At 42.8% G+C, this 18594-nt stretch overlaps 1 protein-coding gene across 1 annotated transcript in view; it reads right to left on the bottom strand.

Moving 5' to 3' along the window:
- trim71 (tripartite motif containing 71, E3 ubiquitin protein ligase) overlaps positions 1 to 18106 on the bottom strand; it is a 35458-nt gene extending 17352 nt beyond the window's left edge. The window contains exon 1 of the mRNA XM_053447200.1: positions 16770 to 18106. Within this exon, the coding sequence (XP_053303175.1) occupies positions 16770 to 17516 (747 nt within the window). The 5' untranslated portion in view covers positions 17517 to 18106. The remainder of the gene's footprint in view (positions 1 to 16769) is intronic.
- Positions 18107 to 18594: the final 488 nt, after the last annotated feature.

Here is an 18594-nt window from a genome sequence, read left to right as displayed (position 1 = left end):
TGTGGTGCATATACGACTCACTGCTCATAGGTTTTTTAGACATATGAACAACCATTGTGAATAGGAAGAATGCAGCAGGAGATTCGCCGATGGGCACATTCACAACCACAAAAATATCCTGAGTGGTCGGGCGAGGGGTGGCGCAGCATGCAGGAGGACGGACGTAAAGCATAAGTTTAGCTGCAGAGATTACATGTACTTGTTTGTGGAAAATTGACACTTTGGTCGGCCCTTATCACCAAAAGCTACCGAATATTTCTAAGTTGACATATTGATTAAGGTTCTTCATTTATGGCTTCTCTTTTGTATTTGGAGAAATTTGCATTATTTTCATTTGTTCTTTCTGCGTTCATCCCCTGTTATACATCATCAACGCGCAGTGAATCCTCCAGATGACATCCTGCTTTGTTCTCACGTGGGCTCACTCGGACGTTTGTATTCTCACATGCAGCCCCTTCGGGAAATTGTTTTTTTGCGTTTTGCAGCTTAACATGTTACATTTTATGAGATGAATACATGATAACATGTATTTTATATAGCTCATGTTTTACTGCTGCGAATCAAAGGAGGTTGATAAATAAATCTGGCATGGTAAATACATTAATCACAAAGTTACATGTCCCTCTCTCTCTCGCACTCTCGCACGCATGCAAACACACACACAGCTAATTCATGAGAAAAGACAATGAATGGTACACAGGTCATCCATATGCATGCGTTGCCAGGGAGGATCATAAAAGGCATCAACACCCCAGAGAGCTCCTCTCTTCCAAACCACAGGACCAGAAGACACAAGGAGGGACTAGATCAATACCCATTCTGGACCATCACTAGACTCTGAGAATAAGGGCTGTAAAGGGATTTTATAAAATGTTAAAAAATGTTAACTATTGCTCCCAATGTCTGCATTAGTTTCATATCTGTTGTGATTTCTACTTAATATCTTACCTTTACTTAACTTAAAATGTGCTTCTTTTCTGGGATTAAAGCGCAGGGTTAGAAGGTGTGTGTGACAGATGATGAAGTACAAAGCAACACTGGTTGACAAAAGTGCCCCCATCCCTTGGGAGAAGAAGTGTAAAAGTAATTTAGCCTCTGTTGAAAAAAAAAAAGAGCTTCGCTTTCAAGCCCCTGTATGAATGCTGATTGGTTGTAATGGAAGGCTAATTAAATATGCACTGGCCATCATATCCCAAAGAGACACCAGATCAATTTCCTCCAATCACAGGAGACCTGAGTGGATGGGGAGGTGCCTGCAATCAATCCATCAATAAGGGCTGTTCCCCTGGGGAGCTGCATAATCTAATGACGGACACACACATACACACACACCTCCCCCTTTATCTGATTTCCTCCTTTCTACCCTCTCCTTAAGCTCCTCTTCGATGCTTTTCTTCTTGCCCATTTCTGGCCCTCTCTCCTTCTGCTGAGCCCTGTCGCCCGCTGCAGTCTCTGAACAGCTCTGTCACTCCATACCCAGCTCCTCTTTTCTCCCCTCCTGTCCTATCCCACCCCCGTCGACATCCCCTGAATTCCAAGGGGACGGGACGCACAAAAGTGAGGAATGCAGCTGGCTTAGTGTGGAGGTTATCGGTCCAACACCGACTCCAGTAGATGGATCAGGTATTGGTTACAATAGCGCCAATCAATCTGACTAAATTCTATGTTATTGTGTTTCCACATACATACTACGTCATGCATCAGCTGTGTGCCAGGGGACCCATTAAGGAATAATATAGCATGAACCATGCACCAAACAGTGATTTTCTTAAAAAGTACTACTTAACTGTGCTTCATAAGGTTGTTTTCATTATTTTCTGACTTAATTAGGTTTTTATTTACATTTAGTTTTAGTTGATGCAGTTGCATTGCTTTCACTGGAATTTAAATATTGGATCAATTTGTTGTGGTTAACATTTGAGTGTTAATCATTACAAATGTATTGTTTTACCAATAAAGAACAATTTGTAAAGGTTATTTGTTACATTTTGATCTACAAAGTAAGGAGAGGATCCGAAGCCGAAGATAAGTATCAGGACAAAATAAAATGGTGCATCACTAGTGCAGATTGCCTGAGATGGACACGGGGCTGAAGCAGACAGGGATGAGGAACAGGCGGTTAATGGTGCGAGGGTAGGATGGACTAAGATTAGCAGTGTTTAGATCAAATGACGCTGCTCTAATATTGACGATTATATGGCAGGTGGTTTGCTATACTGTTAATTATATAAAGCAACGACAGGGGGAAAAAGGGCTCTGGACAGAAAAAAGCTGACTTGCTTGCTCCTGAGCTTTGCTTAGCTAAGAGGCGACGAGCCTCAGCTAGAGCTAATGGAAAATGCAAATTTGGTTTATTACACACAAACTGCCACAATGAATAGTGTGGCTAGTGAGCTCTAATAAAATGTGCTAATTTACTCAGAGCTTGTAACAGTGGCCCTTACGGACCAACTCAGACAAAGTCAGCCATTCAATGCAGTTTAATTGCCCCTATTGACAGCTAGTATTTATGAACAGTTAAATAAATCCCTTTCCCTCTAATAAAGGATCTTCCACCAATGCAAAGCATATATATCGTTCACAACCACTGATGGAACTGGTACCATTCTGATCCTCAAAACACAATTTTTAACTGTTTGCAACATTTCTATCGACAACGGATTTTCTGAACCTGAGAAATTGGCTCCCAGCAGGGACCAAAGTGGATCAGGTTTTAAAGTGCATATTTTACCTGTTGGAAAAAAACAATGAGGAAGGCAACAATAGAGAATGCACATGAGAATTTGTAGGATTTGTTGCGAAAAGAGCCTCTGGTCTGTTAAGAAATACAGCATCTCTTATAATAGTGTGTGATCCACCATCTCGCTACTGTTCTTACTTTTTATTGTGCAACAATTAAAGACAACCCTTTATTACAATGTTCCAATCAAAACTGGTGGAAATGTGGGCTGGTTCACGGGATATCATACAGAATGATCCTTGAGGGGAACTAGTTCAAGAGCCTCAGGTAAGTTGATTCTATTACGATTAATGAACAAATTAATCGCAATTCATTTATACACCCATAATATCGACAAGATTTTATATGCTACTCCGAAATCAATAATATAACATGATTGTGTGATTTCATTTTTCCATTCACAAGTGGAAACAAGATTAAAGGAAAAACAACAGGATGATCAGAAGCCTGCTACTGAAAACACTGGAGTCATGTTTCATGGAACTAGATCCTATGACAAATAGCTGCATGACTCTGTGCAACAACTCAACAATACCACACATACATACACACACCAGTGTTAATTTCGTTGACGAAGACGATGACGAAATATATTCGTTAACGACCTTTTTTCCATGACGAAGACGAGACGAAGACGTAACGAAAACGAATCTTTGAAAATAAAAACTATGACGAAATCTATTTTAATTTTCGTTGACGAGACGAGACGAGACGAAAATGTTGGTGGTTGACTAAGTCACAATAATTTTTAAAACATCATCGTATCAGGCCGTCATGAAGTATCAGTAGCGGGCGAGTGAATCTGTGTGTGTGTGTGTGTGTGTGTGTGTGTGTGTGTGTGCCTGTGCGCTCCCAGATAGCGCTCCGGTCCGTAGCTCCGCCCCCCGCCTCGCGCACTCGCTCAGAGAGACACAGTGAAAGCAGAGCGCGTTCTCGTGGAGCAGCCTCTCAGTGACCGACTGCTTCTTAACTATGGAAACAGTGAAAACACAGAGTTTCTCTGGTCTCAGCTGGTCAGAGATCAGCGCCGCATCTTCTTCATCAGAGCAGAAGCTGCAGTTGGTTTGTACCGATGTTCAGTTTCTGTGTCCGGCTCCAGTCTGACCTGCTCTCCCTTTTTGTTTTCACATTTAAAATTAAATATATATTTTTAAGCTATTAGGCTGCAGCTATATGTTTTTATAGAAAAGGAGTTTAATGTGGCTATTAAATGTGACTAAAACTAGACTAAAATGGAATTAGTTTTCGTCGACTAAAACTAGACTAAAATGGAATTTGTTTTCGTCGACTAAAACTAGACTAAAACTAAGAAGGATTAAAATGACTAAAAGGTGACTAAAACTAATATGCATTTTCGTCAAAAGACTAAGACTAAGACTAAATCAAAAATAGCTGCCAAAATTAACACTGACACACACCAAGTGGGAGATTTCAGATACATTGTCAGCGTCCTGGATTCAGATGCATGATCTGTAACAACAGCATCTGCTGTCTTCATGGAAGGATCCTGTTCCCTCTGTATTTATCCGTTTCCCTCCTCCAAACCAGTTATTAAAAAGCAAGTCTTGTATCAGAACTTTTAAGTCTGAGGCCAGAGAAAGGCAAAAGAACGCATCACGCATGAACCAAATTCTTAAAAAAGCCAGGAGTAAAGTAGCTATGTCACACATGTGCTACTAGAAGAGACCAGGCATTTCACAGCCATGCCATGCAACGGATACGCTGGACACCCTCACACATGCAAGAGTATACACACCCAACACTTCCAGAGAGCACGTGATGCAGCAATGTGAAAAACAACTTTAAAAGATGTGAAATAGGCGTGGTGTCACGCTAAGAAAGTTGTAAATTCCACAGGGAACACCCGGGAGGGAGGCTTTCAGGCAGAGTCTACTTGCCTACAGAATTGATTTATTTCATGTCAACATGTCGCACGCTGGAAAAATATACAACCAGGGCATATGACGTACTGTCCAAAAAAATAACATCAAAACACAGACACAAAGTATAATAGGTCGGTTTGAGCAGTGAGTTTTAGCTGGGACCAATATCCAACCAGCAACTATAAAGCTCTGGGCAGCAGGGCTCAGCTGCGAGGGGGAGGCAAGTTATTGTATTTCATTAGTGCACCGGATGTTTCTCATTCTCCTTCTCTGCCCATTACGCTACTTCATTATCCATTCACACAGACTCAACCCCTATGTTGGCTGCTTGAAAAACTTTAAATCAAATGGATATCTTCATTTAACATAATGACTATGTTTGTTATTGTTTTTGCTCCTACTTGATTTGAAAAACCTTCAAATAGAGCTGATAATCAATTAGTTGTTTAATCAATTAGAATGGAAATGAGAGAAATCAGCAACTATTCTAATGAGCCATTGGAGGATTTGTTTCAGATCTCTTTCAATTATTTTTTAGAGCTTTGTAGAGCTTGTCCAAAGTAAAATTAAGATAAGAGTCTAAACTTGAGGTACTTGGAAAACATTAGCATTTTCACAATTTGTGACATTGTATTGTCTTAAAAAAATGTATTATATTATTGCTTGGCTATATTGGTTATATGTTTAAGTAATGGTTAGATGCAGCCCTTCATTTAAATATAGTGTAACAATACCAATGCACGAGACAGCCAAGAATGGAAAAGTACTAGTCATGATTTTTATGTGGAGCAATGCAAGTAATTAAACAGAATTTCATCTAATAGAGACAAACAAGTAGCAAAAAGGTCAGGAACACTACACAACCAATGCAGTGATTTCAAATAGTTACATGTTTATACACATTCCCACTTTAATTTAATTCAACTTGACAAACTTAAACTTGAGCAAAATACTGAAATCCTGTAGGAAATAATGCTGAAGTGAATGCATAATGGCTTTGTGCTCACAGAGCAGCACACTGCAGTTAGTCCCACCCTCCCCTCTTAGATACTGGGGAACTGGGGGAGAGGGCACGAGCTCAACTAGCCAGTAAAATCACTCTGCGCAGCATTCGCTGCCTGCATGCACAGTAGAGCGGGGGAAGGGACAAGAGCCATGTAATGTCACATTGTGGTGCCAGAAAAACCAGGGCTGCTCTGGGAATTGAGTAATCCCGTTCTTCGAAAGAACAAAACCTCTTTCACCTGACAGTGAGATGCTCGGACATCTGCAGTGGTAATGGTCAAATGCAATTTCTCAGCAGTCTCCAGTGGACTCTATAGTTTAGAATAGTAGAGTATATGCACTATTCTCTTGTCTGTGACACTGTTCTAGGCAAATACAATAGTGCATTTTGAAAAAACATGTGGTGAAACTTGATCCGACTAAAAATGAATGGAATTTTTTTGTAGGAAGTGAAAGTAGTTTTAGATAAAAACCTAATACCAACACTGCCTTTTCATGTATTTTTCAATTGACATGAAAAGGCCATTTTACAATGTTTATGTTGTACAACCTTTATCAAATTGACATTAAACGTCCTGCTCTTTATCTCAAGCACTTTATACCTACTTCGATCAGGCATTTGTCTGGGAACAAGCTCCTGATTAAATTAAATTACACTGCTGACATGCTTACAGCAGATAAAAACTGTGTTTATCTTTATAGTCAACAGCCGCAGAACATCTTCCAATGAATTTTGCTTTAATTATAATATGGGCTGACGCAAATGCTTTAAAGCTTCTACAATGAAACAGTAACGACAAAAATCTGTATTGTAATTACATAATTAATCATTACTATACTGTATGCATTAATATATACAAATGTCAATAGCGCATTATCCACTAAATTAATTTAGAAACCTGATTTTAAAATCCTAGATCTTGTAATGAAATAAGGTCTTCGCAACTTCAAAAAGTGATTTACAAAATGGATTAAAAAAAAACAATTAGGGCATGGAGGATGAAGTGGGAGAAAATGTGACTTGTATGACCACACCTTCTCTGCCTTAGGGTCTGACGTAATTGCTATCTGTCAGAAACAACAAAGGTTAGAAAGGTATAGACACAGATAACTTCACACTGAAGGGATATTAAAACAAGATGAAGTCAGAGAGTTTTGCAGCCTGATTCCAACAGATAAAGAAAATAAATTCCTGTTGAGAAACTGACACATTTGTTTACCTTTGTGTTCTGTTGGTTAGAACATTGATCTATCCAGAGTAGGCCAGATCCACACAAACAATCATTCATTCACAGTATTGAGAGTTCAACAATGGCAGCGGGTGCAGTTCTGTATTGCAAACCTCCAAAAGACGGGATGTTGTATCACGGTGTTGGCTCATTTTCATTAAGCTCCCCCAATTACTGTAAGTCTGCTCATTATAGTGTTAAGACCCAAAGCATAACTGTTAGTGAGGGTCTCATCTCATACAGCAGTCTAAAGGCTCATTTATGCTCAAGTAAAATACACATTGTTTGAAACAGACGCATCTCAAAAGGTAGGCAGCCATTAATGAGCCTTAACATTAACCCTTTTAATGAGACACCTAGAGGAAAGGCTTGTGGCGAGCTAGACAACATTTACAAAATCAATTCTTAGTCAGCAATTTGTCCACAAAGCAAAACCAAAAATGTTGCTTTGTTGCAGCAATGCTTCATTCATCTTCATTGCAGATAAACCAGGTAGGATGAACACAAACCTCACTCTGCACCATAAACTGTATATAAAAAGCTCTGCACTAAACCTCCAGCACACAAACAAAAAAATGGCCTGTCAAAGGAGCTTTACCACAGGTCAAGCCAAAAGCCTTTTGCAAACAAACTTGTTTAGTCCAATTACATTTTGCCCAGATATATTATTGTTGCCAGGCTGATGAAATATATAGTGGGGCAGGAAGCTCGGATCTATTGGCCAAGTGGGAGAGTAGAGAAAACTGTTACATTGGATAATAAGAACATAAAGCTCCAACTATTACTATTTCAACACATCAGGCATAACAGGAGTCAAAACGTTTAGTTTACACATAGAGATGCAATAAAAATTCTTCCACTATGACGGAAGTGTTACAGAGACCATATTGTGGACTTAAGCAGAGCGTTGCAAAGCAAAATGGATCAGTGGTCTCTGAATGAAAGGTAAGTAAGGAAACTCACCTCATCATTCTACATCTGTTATAGTTATGTTTGAGAACTAGGAGCAGAGGGAGCGATTAACAAAGGTACTCCTCTTACGAAACGTAAAATAGACGGCACAAGCCCTCGCACCAGCCCTAAGCCAGTCTGGTATGTCAAGGCTGGATAATCTGTCAAATACCCAATCCCAACATTCCCAACAATCCCAGGAGTACCATCTGCCAGACAAAGCTCCTTTTATGGGACTCACAGAAATATACTCTCATCTTTTCCAAACACCCTCCGTATCTTGTTCACATAGATTTTCCCTCCATCACTCTCTCACTGCTATTTCCTTCCTCCGCCGCTGAAGCCCCGCCCTCTCGTGGCAACCCCCGTTGGCTGAGTGCCACGGACACATCACGCACACGGACATGCCTGCCGATGTTTTGAAACTCAGCCAGATACAACAAGGGGAGGCGGTGGCTGCAAAGCGACCATCTGATTGGACGGCCCCACGGCAGAGAAGAAAAACAAACCCCAGTCAGCTGGCCTCCTTACCCAGCGAGCGTGTGAATGAATGTCGTGTGCTAAACACTTGAGCCGTAAAAAAAAAAAAGGGGCGGAGGTGTGGAAGAGAAAGGGGTAGATAATGATGAAAGGAATATGTAGAAGAAGTACAACAACAGCAGGAAGAGGAGGGGAGAAAAAGGGAGAACATTTTTAAAAATGATTGAGAGCCTGGAGTAAACAGGCTGGAGCTGAAAAGCTGTGTGAGGGAAAACAGGAGCAGCTGAGACGTAACAAATGTGCATGTATCTGTACAGTCACAAGCTTTTCCTAGTTAGTTTAACATTAGAGAACAAGCAACAGTCCACATGCTTAATAACCCTCAATCTATAATAACGCTGCTCCTCTTTCTCCCTCTCTAACACAGTCTCACAACAAGATCTCAATGTTTTCTTTGCTCATAGAAAACGGTTTGATCCAAACACAGGACGTTAACACGCTATACGTTGGACGGATTACAAACACTCATTGTCTTGTACAAATATTTTTACACAAATATTTACATTAACAGGAACTGGTTACACAAGCAAGCCCAACTGTAGCACAACCCATGATGTGAAGGAAAGCATCTAATAAATCATACAAATGCCTGAAACTGTGCAGATAAGAAAAAACAAGGACGGAACAGCCGAAACAACAACACAATATTTACAGACCAAATTAATTAATGAATATTGGGTTATTCTGCTTTTAAACTTACAGAGCATCATTCAATTATTTGATACAGAATTGATGTTTACTGGGTGTGATTTTATGCTGTTTTTTTATAGACGGTGTGAAAGAGAGCGGTGGCACTGTGGGACAAACAAAGATGTTGTGTAAAGGTGGACATGCATAGGTTGAATTAATGCCATCCGTAGATGTAAGAGAAGTAGTGATCTTTGTTCTTGGCTCAAAAACAGATACAACATCCACAAGTGTGAGGTTTATAATACTGAGAGATATGATTTTATAACTCCAGAAAACTATCAAGGCATTATCCTCCATCATGAATCAACCAACAATCATGAAGTAACCAGTAGAAAACGTTCAAGGCACAAAGAAAATCTATTAGTACTGATCGCTGCCTTACACCAATTTGATTGAAGAATGTTTGGCTTTAGATCACTGTATTTTTCAGCTGAAGGCTATTTTCAAATATGGCTGTTTGATTCATGTTAATAAAAGGTCAACTTTTCCACCCAGTGCTGTTGTGTGACAGAACACTGCTTTAGTGTGAGGTATTATATAAATAGGCCAATGAACGTGCAGATTACAGGTCTGCAGCAGTAAGAAAAAGGTAGCATGCATTCGAAAGATGTTCATATAAAAGGTATAACTTAAACTTGCAATCATAAGTTGTAATCTGATGAATTATGACAAATATGCCCAAACTGCAGCAATCTTACCAATTGATTATTAGCATAACCCTGGTCAAATACTAGAAAACCACAATCATGGCTGGAAGGGCAAAAAGGGTTTAGAGCTTTAACGATAAAAGTGTTAACAACCCAATCTCCCTGAGTGAGGTCAAATAATGGCCAATTAAAATGCTACTTGTGCCCTACCACCAAGTAGAAAGTGGCAGGTTCCAGCTTTTGAATGGGTTTTAAATCCTGTTGTCAAGGAGAATGTGATAGATGCCCTCTTTTCTATCCATTAAATTTATACGGCCCAAAGTCCTCAAATGGACATCAAAGCTAGGACGCACATGCACGCTCTTCCTTCAGCTACATGAAACACATTCACAACACACAGGAAACAGAAAATGCTCTCTAATTACTGGCACATGCTGCGCATTGAAACTCTGGAAGTCCAACTTCATATAATCCAACTCTGCTGGCCGTGTGGAAACACACACACACACTAAAATCCTCTTCAGAGGATAACTACCTACAGATGGGAGATACTCATGGAAAGGAAAATGTTGCTGCCGCACACTCACACGGATACTTCCAGGAGTGATGAAATGTAATCACTTGCCCCTCAACAGCAGCAGCTGCTAAATCATGTTGAGGTGACTTTCTGCATCTATAATGTCCAACATCTCTTGACACAGAGCAGCCAGAGCGCGTTGATGAGAAAGGCAGCAGTTAACAGAGGAAATACCCAGGGTGTGTGTGTGTGAGAGAGGGAGAAGGGGAACGGAGAACCCAGGAGGTATAAACTCAAGTTACAGGAATTCCTCTGGCCTTGTATCAGCGTCAGTGTTGGGTTAGGTTTCCTTACAAACATTCTCTGCTCGCAAACTCCATATGGTGGGGGGTGTGTGTGTGGGGGGGGGGCACAAAGCCAACCCAGCGTGGGTCTGAAGTGATAGTGCTCCTCAGCACAACAACAAAATAGAGCAGTAAACTTTTACAAAGGAGGAGAGAATTGGGGAAATGTGGGATAAAGTACAATACAGCCCCTCGGACCCCAACTGCAACTGAACACGTCACTGTCTTCCTCACTGCTCGACAGAAGTGCTCCCTGTGGAGATGCGGGCACACTGGTGGGCCGTCAACGTGATTAGTTCAACTTCACCTCTTTCTTATAGCACAACGCATTTTAGGGGCTCATTGCCCAGCAACCACTTTCTGTCTACTCTCAATCTGCTCCAGTAACCCCCACCCTCACGCCCAGCCCTACTATATAAAGAACAGATTGTGTGTGTGTGTGTGTGTTGCTGGAAAGCCTTGCACGTGCACAGCCAGGCATGAAGCCATGGTGACAACAATTTAATCTACACAACAGAGTGACATTTTGTGGGATTATCATATCATTAGCCGCCCCTCTGATGGAGCTGCAGGGTATGTGTTTGTTGGAGAGGGACATCCCAACAAGCAGAGGGCACATCCATTGATGTAATCCAATTTTCCATTTCAACCTCAGACACAGTGTTGAATCCTCTCCGCCTGCCTGGGACTCACACGACCAACATCACTTGGGAATAAACCACGCTCTACAATTAGTGCAGCTTTGTTCAATATATGTAAGAATGAATTCACTCCAGAATTACTTGTTGTCACTGTGTGCACAGAAATTCAAGCCAAAGCAAATAAACATGATATTCAAACCACAGATAAAACCAGGTAAAGGTAAACATGACACAAAGGATTTTTTTTTTTGTTAAGAGCGTCCTGTCCCTCTTTTTCCAATAAAGCTAGAATACACAAAATCTATTTCTGACGACTTAATTATGTTATGGTGCAAACATCCTATTTAATCAACTTTATGTGTAAAAATCCAATAAGAGTATTTATCACACCACCTTTTATAAGAATTATAAACGTACAAAAGTGATATTTTACACGGCCCACTTCTTAAGTGAATTGTTACAAACGAGCCGGAAAAACATAATGTATGTTTATCTCTATAAACAGATTCTGCATTTGAATATGCAGAATCTGTAGGCGAGGGACAAGATTTTCGGCCAGACGCCTTCTGGTTTCTAGTTGGACCAGTCACGTTTGAGTAGGGCTTGGTTTCCCGTAGGTAAGGAGTCTGTGTGGAGGGCAAGAGAGGCAGAACACATCAACCACAATGCATCTGCTATTAGCATTTTAATTTCATCACTGTTTGGGTTTTATGATGAGAAACGTTTGACTCGTGAGTAGGGCTCGGTGATCCGTAACAGAAATATAAGACATGGTCGATACAACGTTGATACAACTCATTTCGTCCATGTTAAACAAACAGCCAATGATAATGAGAATAGCGCCACGCCGAACCAAATGTGTGGCTGGAATAGAGCAACAGCCAGTTCAGGTTAGGTTGATGCCCACAGCACAGAGCGTAGGAGTAGCAGCCACCAGCAGCACACATGCTACAGTTTTGTACACAGCAGAACATCAGCAGTGGAGGGGAGACCAAAGAGAAAATGGTGACAGAAAATGTCACCAACGAAAACTCAAGCGACAGAGTTACCGAAGAACACATCCCAACGGACCACAGCCTAGGGCACAAAAGACGAGGACAGTGTTGAAAAGAGTGGTCGGAGGAATTTGGTAGTGTGGAGATATTTTAGCAATTTATAGTCCGACAAGAAACAGAGAAGCTACTCTGCTTCTTGTCGGACAAATGCAAATTGCACTTATCCTTTTGACCATCTGAAGCCGAAATGACTTATTTACTGCTCGTGAGATAAAGAAGTCGACAGTATTAAGTTTTCAAAGGTGTAAAATATTTGCAAACCTATCGCTGCAGGCTGAAAAAACAACTGCTCACCTTTCAACTACAAGTAATGAATCCACCTGTGCAGCGGAAAGGTGAAGACAGAGAGGACGAACAATGCCATTTGATGTTTTCAGGTCAGGAATATAAGTTCATGGCATAGCTATTCTACATATGTTTCAAGAGAAATATCTTATTTTTAAGAGTTTATACAGTGTAGTGATGTTGCTGCTTTAAAGACGATTATTGCTCATCCTGTTCAACATGTTATTCCTATCAAAAGAATAAGAAGAGTATCAAAGAACAAGATATGGTTATTATATATTGTTTAAAATTAGATACATGTAACATTACATGGCTACATGAGAGAAAACCCACAGCCTCACTGCTGCAACATCGACATAAACTGTCCTGAAATTAGGGGAAAGTGATTTCACACACTCAGCATGCAAATACGACTATTTTGTGTAAATTTTGTCATGACTGTTAGCATTTTGCTTATATATGCATCATCATGCAATCATAATATGCATTTAGTGTGTCTTCCATGCACATTGGGGCAGATTTAGCTGAACACCTATCAGTCCTATTAGCCTGGATGCCAGACGAACTTAACCCCGCCCACAACATTTTAGGTCGGGTCTGGAGACGCTCCGTTGGGAAAAAATTATGCCCGACCGGGCCAATCAGATTGTCAGGGCGGGCTTTATACGATGATTGACAGATGATCAACGGTAACGTAATCAACCACGTCATCAAAGTGCCCTCGGGTTGAATTCGTTTTCAACAAACATGCCTGCCGCTGGCGAGCTGAGATGTGTAGATGCTGCCATTGAGTCTGTTTTAGAAGACATCGACAGCGCATTCATTTTGAAAGAGGAACACAGAACGTGAAGGCGACGCCAAAGCACCGCGCTAATCCCTATCGCCCCGGCAAATCTGATTAACAACTGTGATGTGATGGAAAACAACTATGGCTAAAATTAGAAATGACATATTGTACTGCAACAACACATGGAAGGGAACTAATTTTGATAAAGATCTCTCACAGAATGGAGTTAACCATTTCTTCGAGAGTCTTTGTATTCCAGACCAGTATCAAGAGATCATTGTTGTTATTATCATATATAACGATCACGTATGATGATAATGACTACAACAACAACTTAGATTTATGTAAAGCCTTTCACGGTACCCATGGTCGCTTTGAAAAGTAAGGGAAACTATGAAGCCAATGACTAAAATTAAATTAAATAAATACATAGATGACAAAAATAGCAGTCAACATTCAATGACAGTTGCAATGGGAATAGTCAATAGTTGTCAACATAGTACCACATCTAACAGCTCAACTGTTAAAGACAATATGAAAATAACATGCCTCTAAGACACCATCTAACAAACAAACTAAGTAAGGAAACTTGGGTACAATTGCACTAGACAAACTGACAAACTGGGGATTAGTAGAACAAAAGCAACCACATAAAGACACCGCATGAACAAATATTAACATTCTAAAAACATGTCAACAGGCTAAAACTGGTCTTTCTAGCAGACCCAATGGGCGTAGTGAGAATGTAAACACATGATAGACGTGGAGATGCTCAGAGCTCATAAAAAAAAGGAAGAACGAGTAGTCCTCCCTTGTGTCATTCCCTCCCCCGGGGCTGAAGCACAGTGAGTGAGGCTATACTGGGAAATTAAGCAGTTACTGGAAAACAGCCCACCTATTTACTGGCACTGGATGGGGGCTGTGCATGTGTGTGTGTGTGTGTGTGTGTGTGTGTGTGTATATTCAAACTAAGGACAGATTATTTAGATGTATCAATTCATTCTAATAAATATTTCAGCACAGTTAATATCTTATAATGAAGAGTCAGCTAATTGATAATGCTGAGAAAACAAATCTTAATTGAACATGCAATGTTCCAGTTAGCGTGCTTCCTCTTGCCTGGTCTGCTTTAGGGCTAAACGCCGTTTAGCTGTTCCCCACAGAATCAGATTCTTTTCTGTCCGTGGCAGTAGCGGCTGGGGGGTGGGGACACTAGGGTCGGGTCAATGCGGGCTGATCATTGTGATTGCCCAGTGGACACAAACACTAACACGGTGCATTCTCATGCGCACCTAAATGACAATTGCACAAAGGGGTGTAAATGCCAAGGTCTGTCTGATGTTATTTCAAGTTCTGCTGGCCTGCCGAGGATGGTCCGTCAGACCAACACGGCCGGCTATCTCCCGGTGCTCCTGATGACCAGTCTAAGCATGAGGTAGATGTGTTTGTTAGCAGCTCTACAATGAAGCAATATGCTTTTATGACAGAGGGGCTACATGTGAGAACCCCTGGTAAAAAAGACTATGTAAAAATGAGTGTGCGCAATGAAAAATAGCAGGGGAAAAAATTTGACACAAATATTTTGTGAAGAAAAAAGGTTCCAAACAAGTCAACTTGGAAAGACAACAAGATTCGAGAGCCTTCGTTGATAAAGGCCGACGCCAATGTCAAACAAACAAAAACACGATTTCTGGAGTGTACCGTCACTTCCTGGCTCCTGCATGTGCCACACCTCACATCTGACCCAGACAATCTCCGGCTCCATTCTATATATGTGAAAGACAAACTTGGGAAATTGCCGGACCAAATTTGTCTGACATTTTCCAGAGTTTGAGTGAACACGGCTTAAGTTCCTGTTATTATAGGAAAAAATGGCTTTGAGAGACATGGCTAATGGCCCTCAAGGATACCCACAATGCATTTTGGTAACATGTTATATAAACAGAACTTTTGTCAGTTAACAGGTGAACTCCACACGTCATTGTTAACATAAGCCCTTTTCAGACATAACCTCTGGGTACATTTTCTGGGGGATTGGCTGCGGAGCTACATTGTGCCTGTGCGTTTCGCACAGGCACAATGTAGCGGGAGGGTTTCTGCACAGACGCGTTTACAATAGCAACAAGGCTGCTGCGTTATTCAGGTGAGAAACGGAGCAGCCGGGTGCAGCAGGCAAAGGCAGGAAGTGACTTAATGACTCCGCTGCGTAGATCACGTGATCATGTTTACAGCCCGAAGTAGCTTGTTTGCGTTTCCTTGCACTACTTGCTCTTACTGGGCAACTTCTTTCGCTTCAAGTTACAGAACTGGCAAGCCAGAGCCCAGATGATCCACAAGGGGAGTAGAAATGCTTGCTTCTGTTTTACAAGGGGAATCAAAACAATGGCAACTGGCCTGCTTCCCCATGACGCCGCGCACCAGCATGCTTTTTAAGGTTCAGTTAACAATTAATGGCATCCTGCAGTGTCACATGTGTTTGACTGTGTATGTGACAACAGGTGATTAAGTACGCACACACACACACACCCAGATCTGTTCATCTGTTATGTGAAAAAAGTAACAAAGCTCTTAATTTTCAAATAGGAACTCAACTCACATGTATTTACAGTCGGGGAATATACATAAAGTTTTCTGGATTCAGCTCTTGCTTAAATCACTGACACTGGCAGATCTCTTTTTAGACACAATCTTTTTCAGGATCAGGGAACAAAAAGTGGATTCTCCTGCCTCAGGAAGAACTTCCTATAGCTCCTCAACCGAAACCAGAAGTGGTACAAAAGTAACGTTTCACGAACCCCCTCCGGCTCATGGCCATATTACTAAACCAAGAATAGGTTGGTTTCCTGTTTTATAGGGCTTTGTAGTTTCACTTGGAGCAAGCGTTGGGCCCAACTTCCAACTCGTCTCTCCCATTATCCGAGAAAAGCTAGATCTCCATAATGTGTCCTTGGATAGAACTTCTAACGGTCATAGAAACATGTGTGCAGTTACTACATGGGCCTCTCCCTGCCCTGAATGGATGGTGTGGTACAGATTAACCAGACTGCATGCCTATAAGTGTGTGTGTGTGTGTGCGCGCATGCATGCAGGGTCAGTGTATGTGTAAATCCAGCTCAGCACACGTGCCTATTTGTCTCTGGGGAACTAGGTGAAGAGCCACTCAGCTCCCTTTGAACCTAAGGCCATATGGCCCCCAGTATGGTTCTATACTACACACATAATGCTATTACACTATAGGAGTGTGTGTGAATGTGTGTGTGAGGGTGCACATTAAATAAAATGTGATTTAGCTACTCAACCAGGAGAGCGGGCTTAGATGCCAAACACCAACATTTGTGAAACATATCGGATGTAAATGTGCATTTACACACACTTTGCTTTTAACTGAGTGAAACCACACAGTCCTGCTTCTGACTTTCTACAGGGAGAGATTTTATTTGATTTGCTCTACTCACCTCATTGTCGTGGTGTTGACAGAAGCTCATGCGGTCCTGGAAAAGGGACAGCAGGGCAAAGTTGTTCTGCAGGGACTGGGCGAGGGACACCCCTGGCTGGCCCGGGTTGCTGTTGGCGTTGACCCGGCCCAGAAGGAGGCTCTCTCCCAGGCGCTCAATGAAGTGGTCCTTGGTCAGCCTCACCCGCTGGTGTGCCCGCACACAGTTGTCACACAGATATTCCTGGCAGTCAAGGCAGTGGGAGGTGGCTGGGTTCTCCTCATCACAGGAGCTACACTGAGGCTCACCCAGGAGGTGTGAAGGCAGCAGGCCTCGTTGGGGAAGATGGAAGCCAGAGGAGCCCACACCTAGGCCTCCTCGGTGGTGGTGATTGTTGTGGTGGTGGTGGCCATTCTTGTTCTGGATCTGCTCCTCGGAGTTCACCACCACGTCCAGCAGGTTGCTGAAGAGGAAGTTGGAGGAAGGCAGGGAGTCCACGCCGGCCTCGGAGATGGACACCTTCTGGTCGCAGGTGGGGCACCGCAGCTTCAGCGGGTCCCCGGGACTGCGCTGGCCCTCGAGGCACTGCCTGCAGAAGGCGTGGAGGCAGGGCAGGACGTGGAGTCTCCTGGTGGTCTGGCTGGAGGAGGACGAGGTGTGCGAGGAGGAGGAGGAGGTAGAAGAGCTGGAGGAGATGGGAGCAGAGGAGCCGCACAGCTCCTTGCAGAGCGGGCACGTCTGCAGGTCCGATTCTGGAAACGAAGCCATCTGCAGCAGCGTTACCGAAACACGGGCTCAGTTTAAAACATGCGCAGCGAAGAGAATGAGGTATTCATGTGAGGACACAGCGGCCCGTCGTGTAGTAAACACTGTGCAGATTGAGGTAGGTTCATGAGGTATTAAAGTCAGAAAGTGAAAACGGTGCTAAACGACATACAGATCCCCGTCTGTATTATATAACTCTGACCTGATGCAAAGCAGGGAGGCAGCCACTTCTCCACAGAGAGTTATTGAGGTAACAAATAGAGAAACAGTAAGTCAGGCTGCTGAGCTGGATGCGCGTGTGTAAGGCTGAAGCATCATCCCGTCAAAGAACACCAACAATGGACGATGTTGGCGATGCTGCGGAGACAAAAGTGTCCAATTGTGCTTCGTGGGTAGGATCATAAAATAAACCCGAAAGTGGCGTGACACTGGATCGGCGTCATGACTGACGGGGCTCTGCGCCACAGAACAGCTCCCACACCACCACCAAAGTATTTTCAAATATAGGTTGTTCTACCCTCCACCTCAGGCCCGTGTTGACTCGGTGTTCTCGTGTTGTTTTCGGTTCTAGTCCACCATCGGGGCCGGGAGCTCCGGCGGCGTCGGGCGCAGCCGGCTGTCGGTAGGTGTTCGCAGCGCGAGCCTCGGACCGAGGGACCGTGAATTATTCATCCAAGCGACGGTGGGACCGCGCGCCTCGGCTCGTTAAGGCGCCAGAGACAAACATGGATGGAGCCCAAACATCCGCCACCAGCCCCGGCGGTTCCAACCTGTGAAGAGGCCGCTTCCAGCGTTCCTTCTCGCCCGTCCGCACCGTTGGCTGCTCTCCCTCTCGGGCTCTTTGCGTGGAGGAATGCGCAGGGATTTTTTTTTCTCCTCCGGCGGCGTAGGGAGAGGAAAAATGTGCCCTACTAGCGCGGAAAACTCGGTCCGGCGACCGTACGGAGCCCAGCCGCGTCCCTTACTGGTGGTTGGGGCCGTTGTTTACTCTCGGGTGAATCGTCAACATGAACGTGCGGTGTACGCTGCGCGGGCTGCAGCTCCTCGAGCCGCTCTTATCCGACTGAGAGGAAAAATGGAC

This window comes from Pleuronectes platessa, chromosome 18, assembly GCF_947347685.1.
Source record: "Pleuronectes platessa chromosome 18, fPlePla1.1, whole genome shotgun sequence".
Taxonomy (NCBI): domain Eukaryota; kingdom Metazoa; phylum Chordata; class Actinopteri; order Pleuronectiformes; family Pleuronectidae; genus Pleuronectes; species Pleuronectes platessa.
Note: the sequence above shows the minus strand (reverse complement) of the source record. Positions and strands in the feature narration are given on the sequence as shown.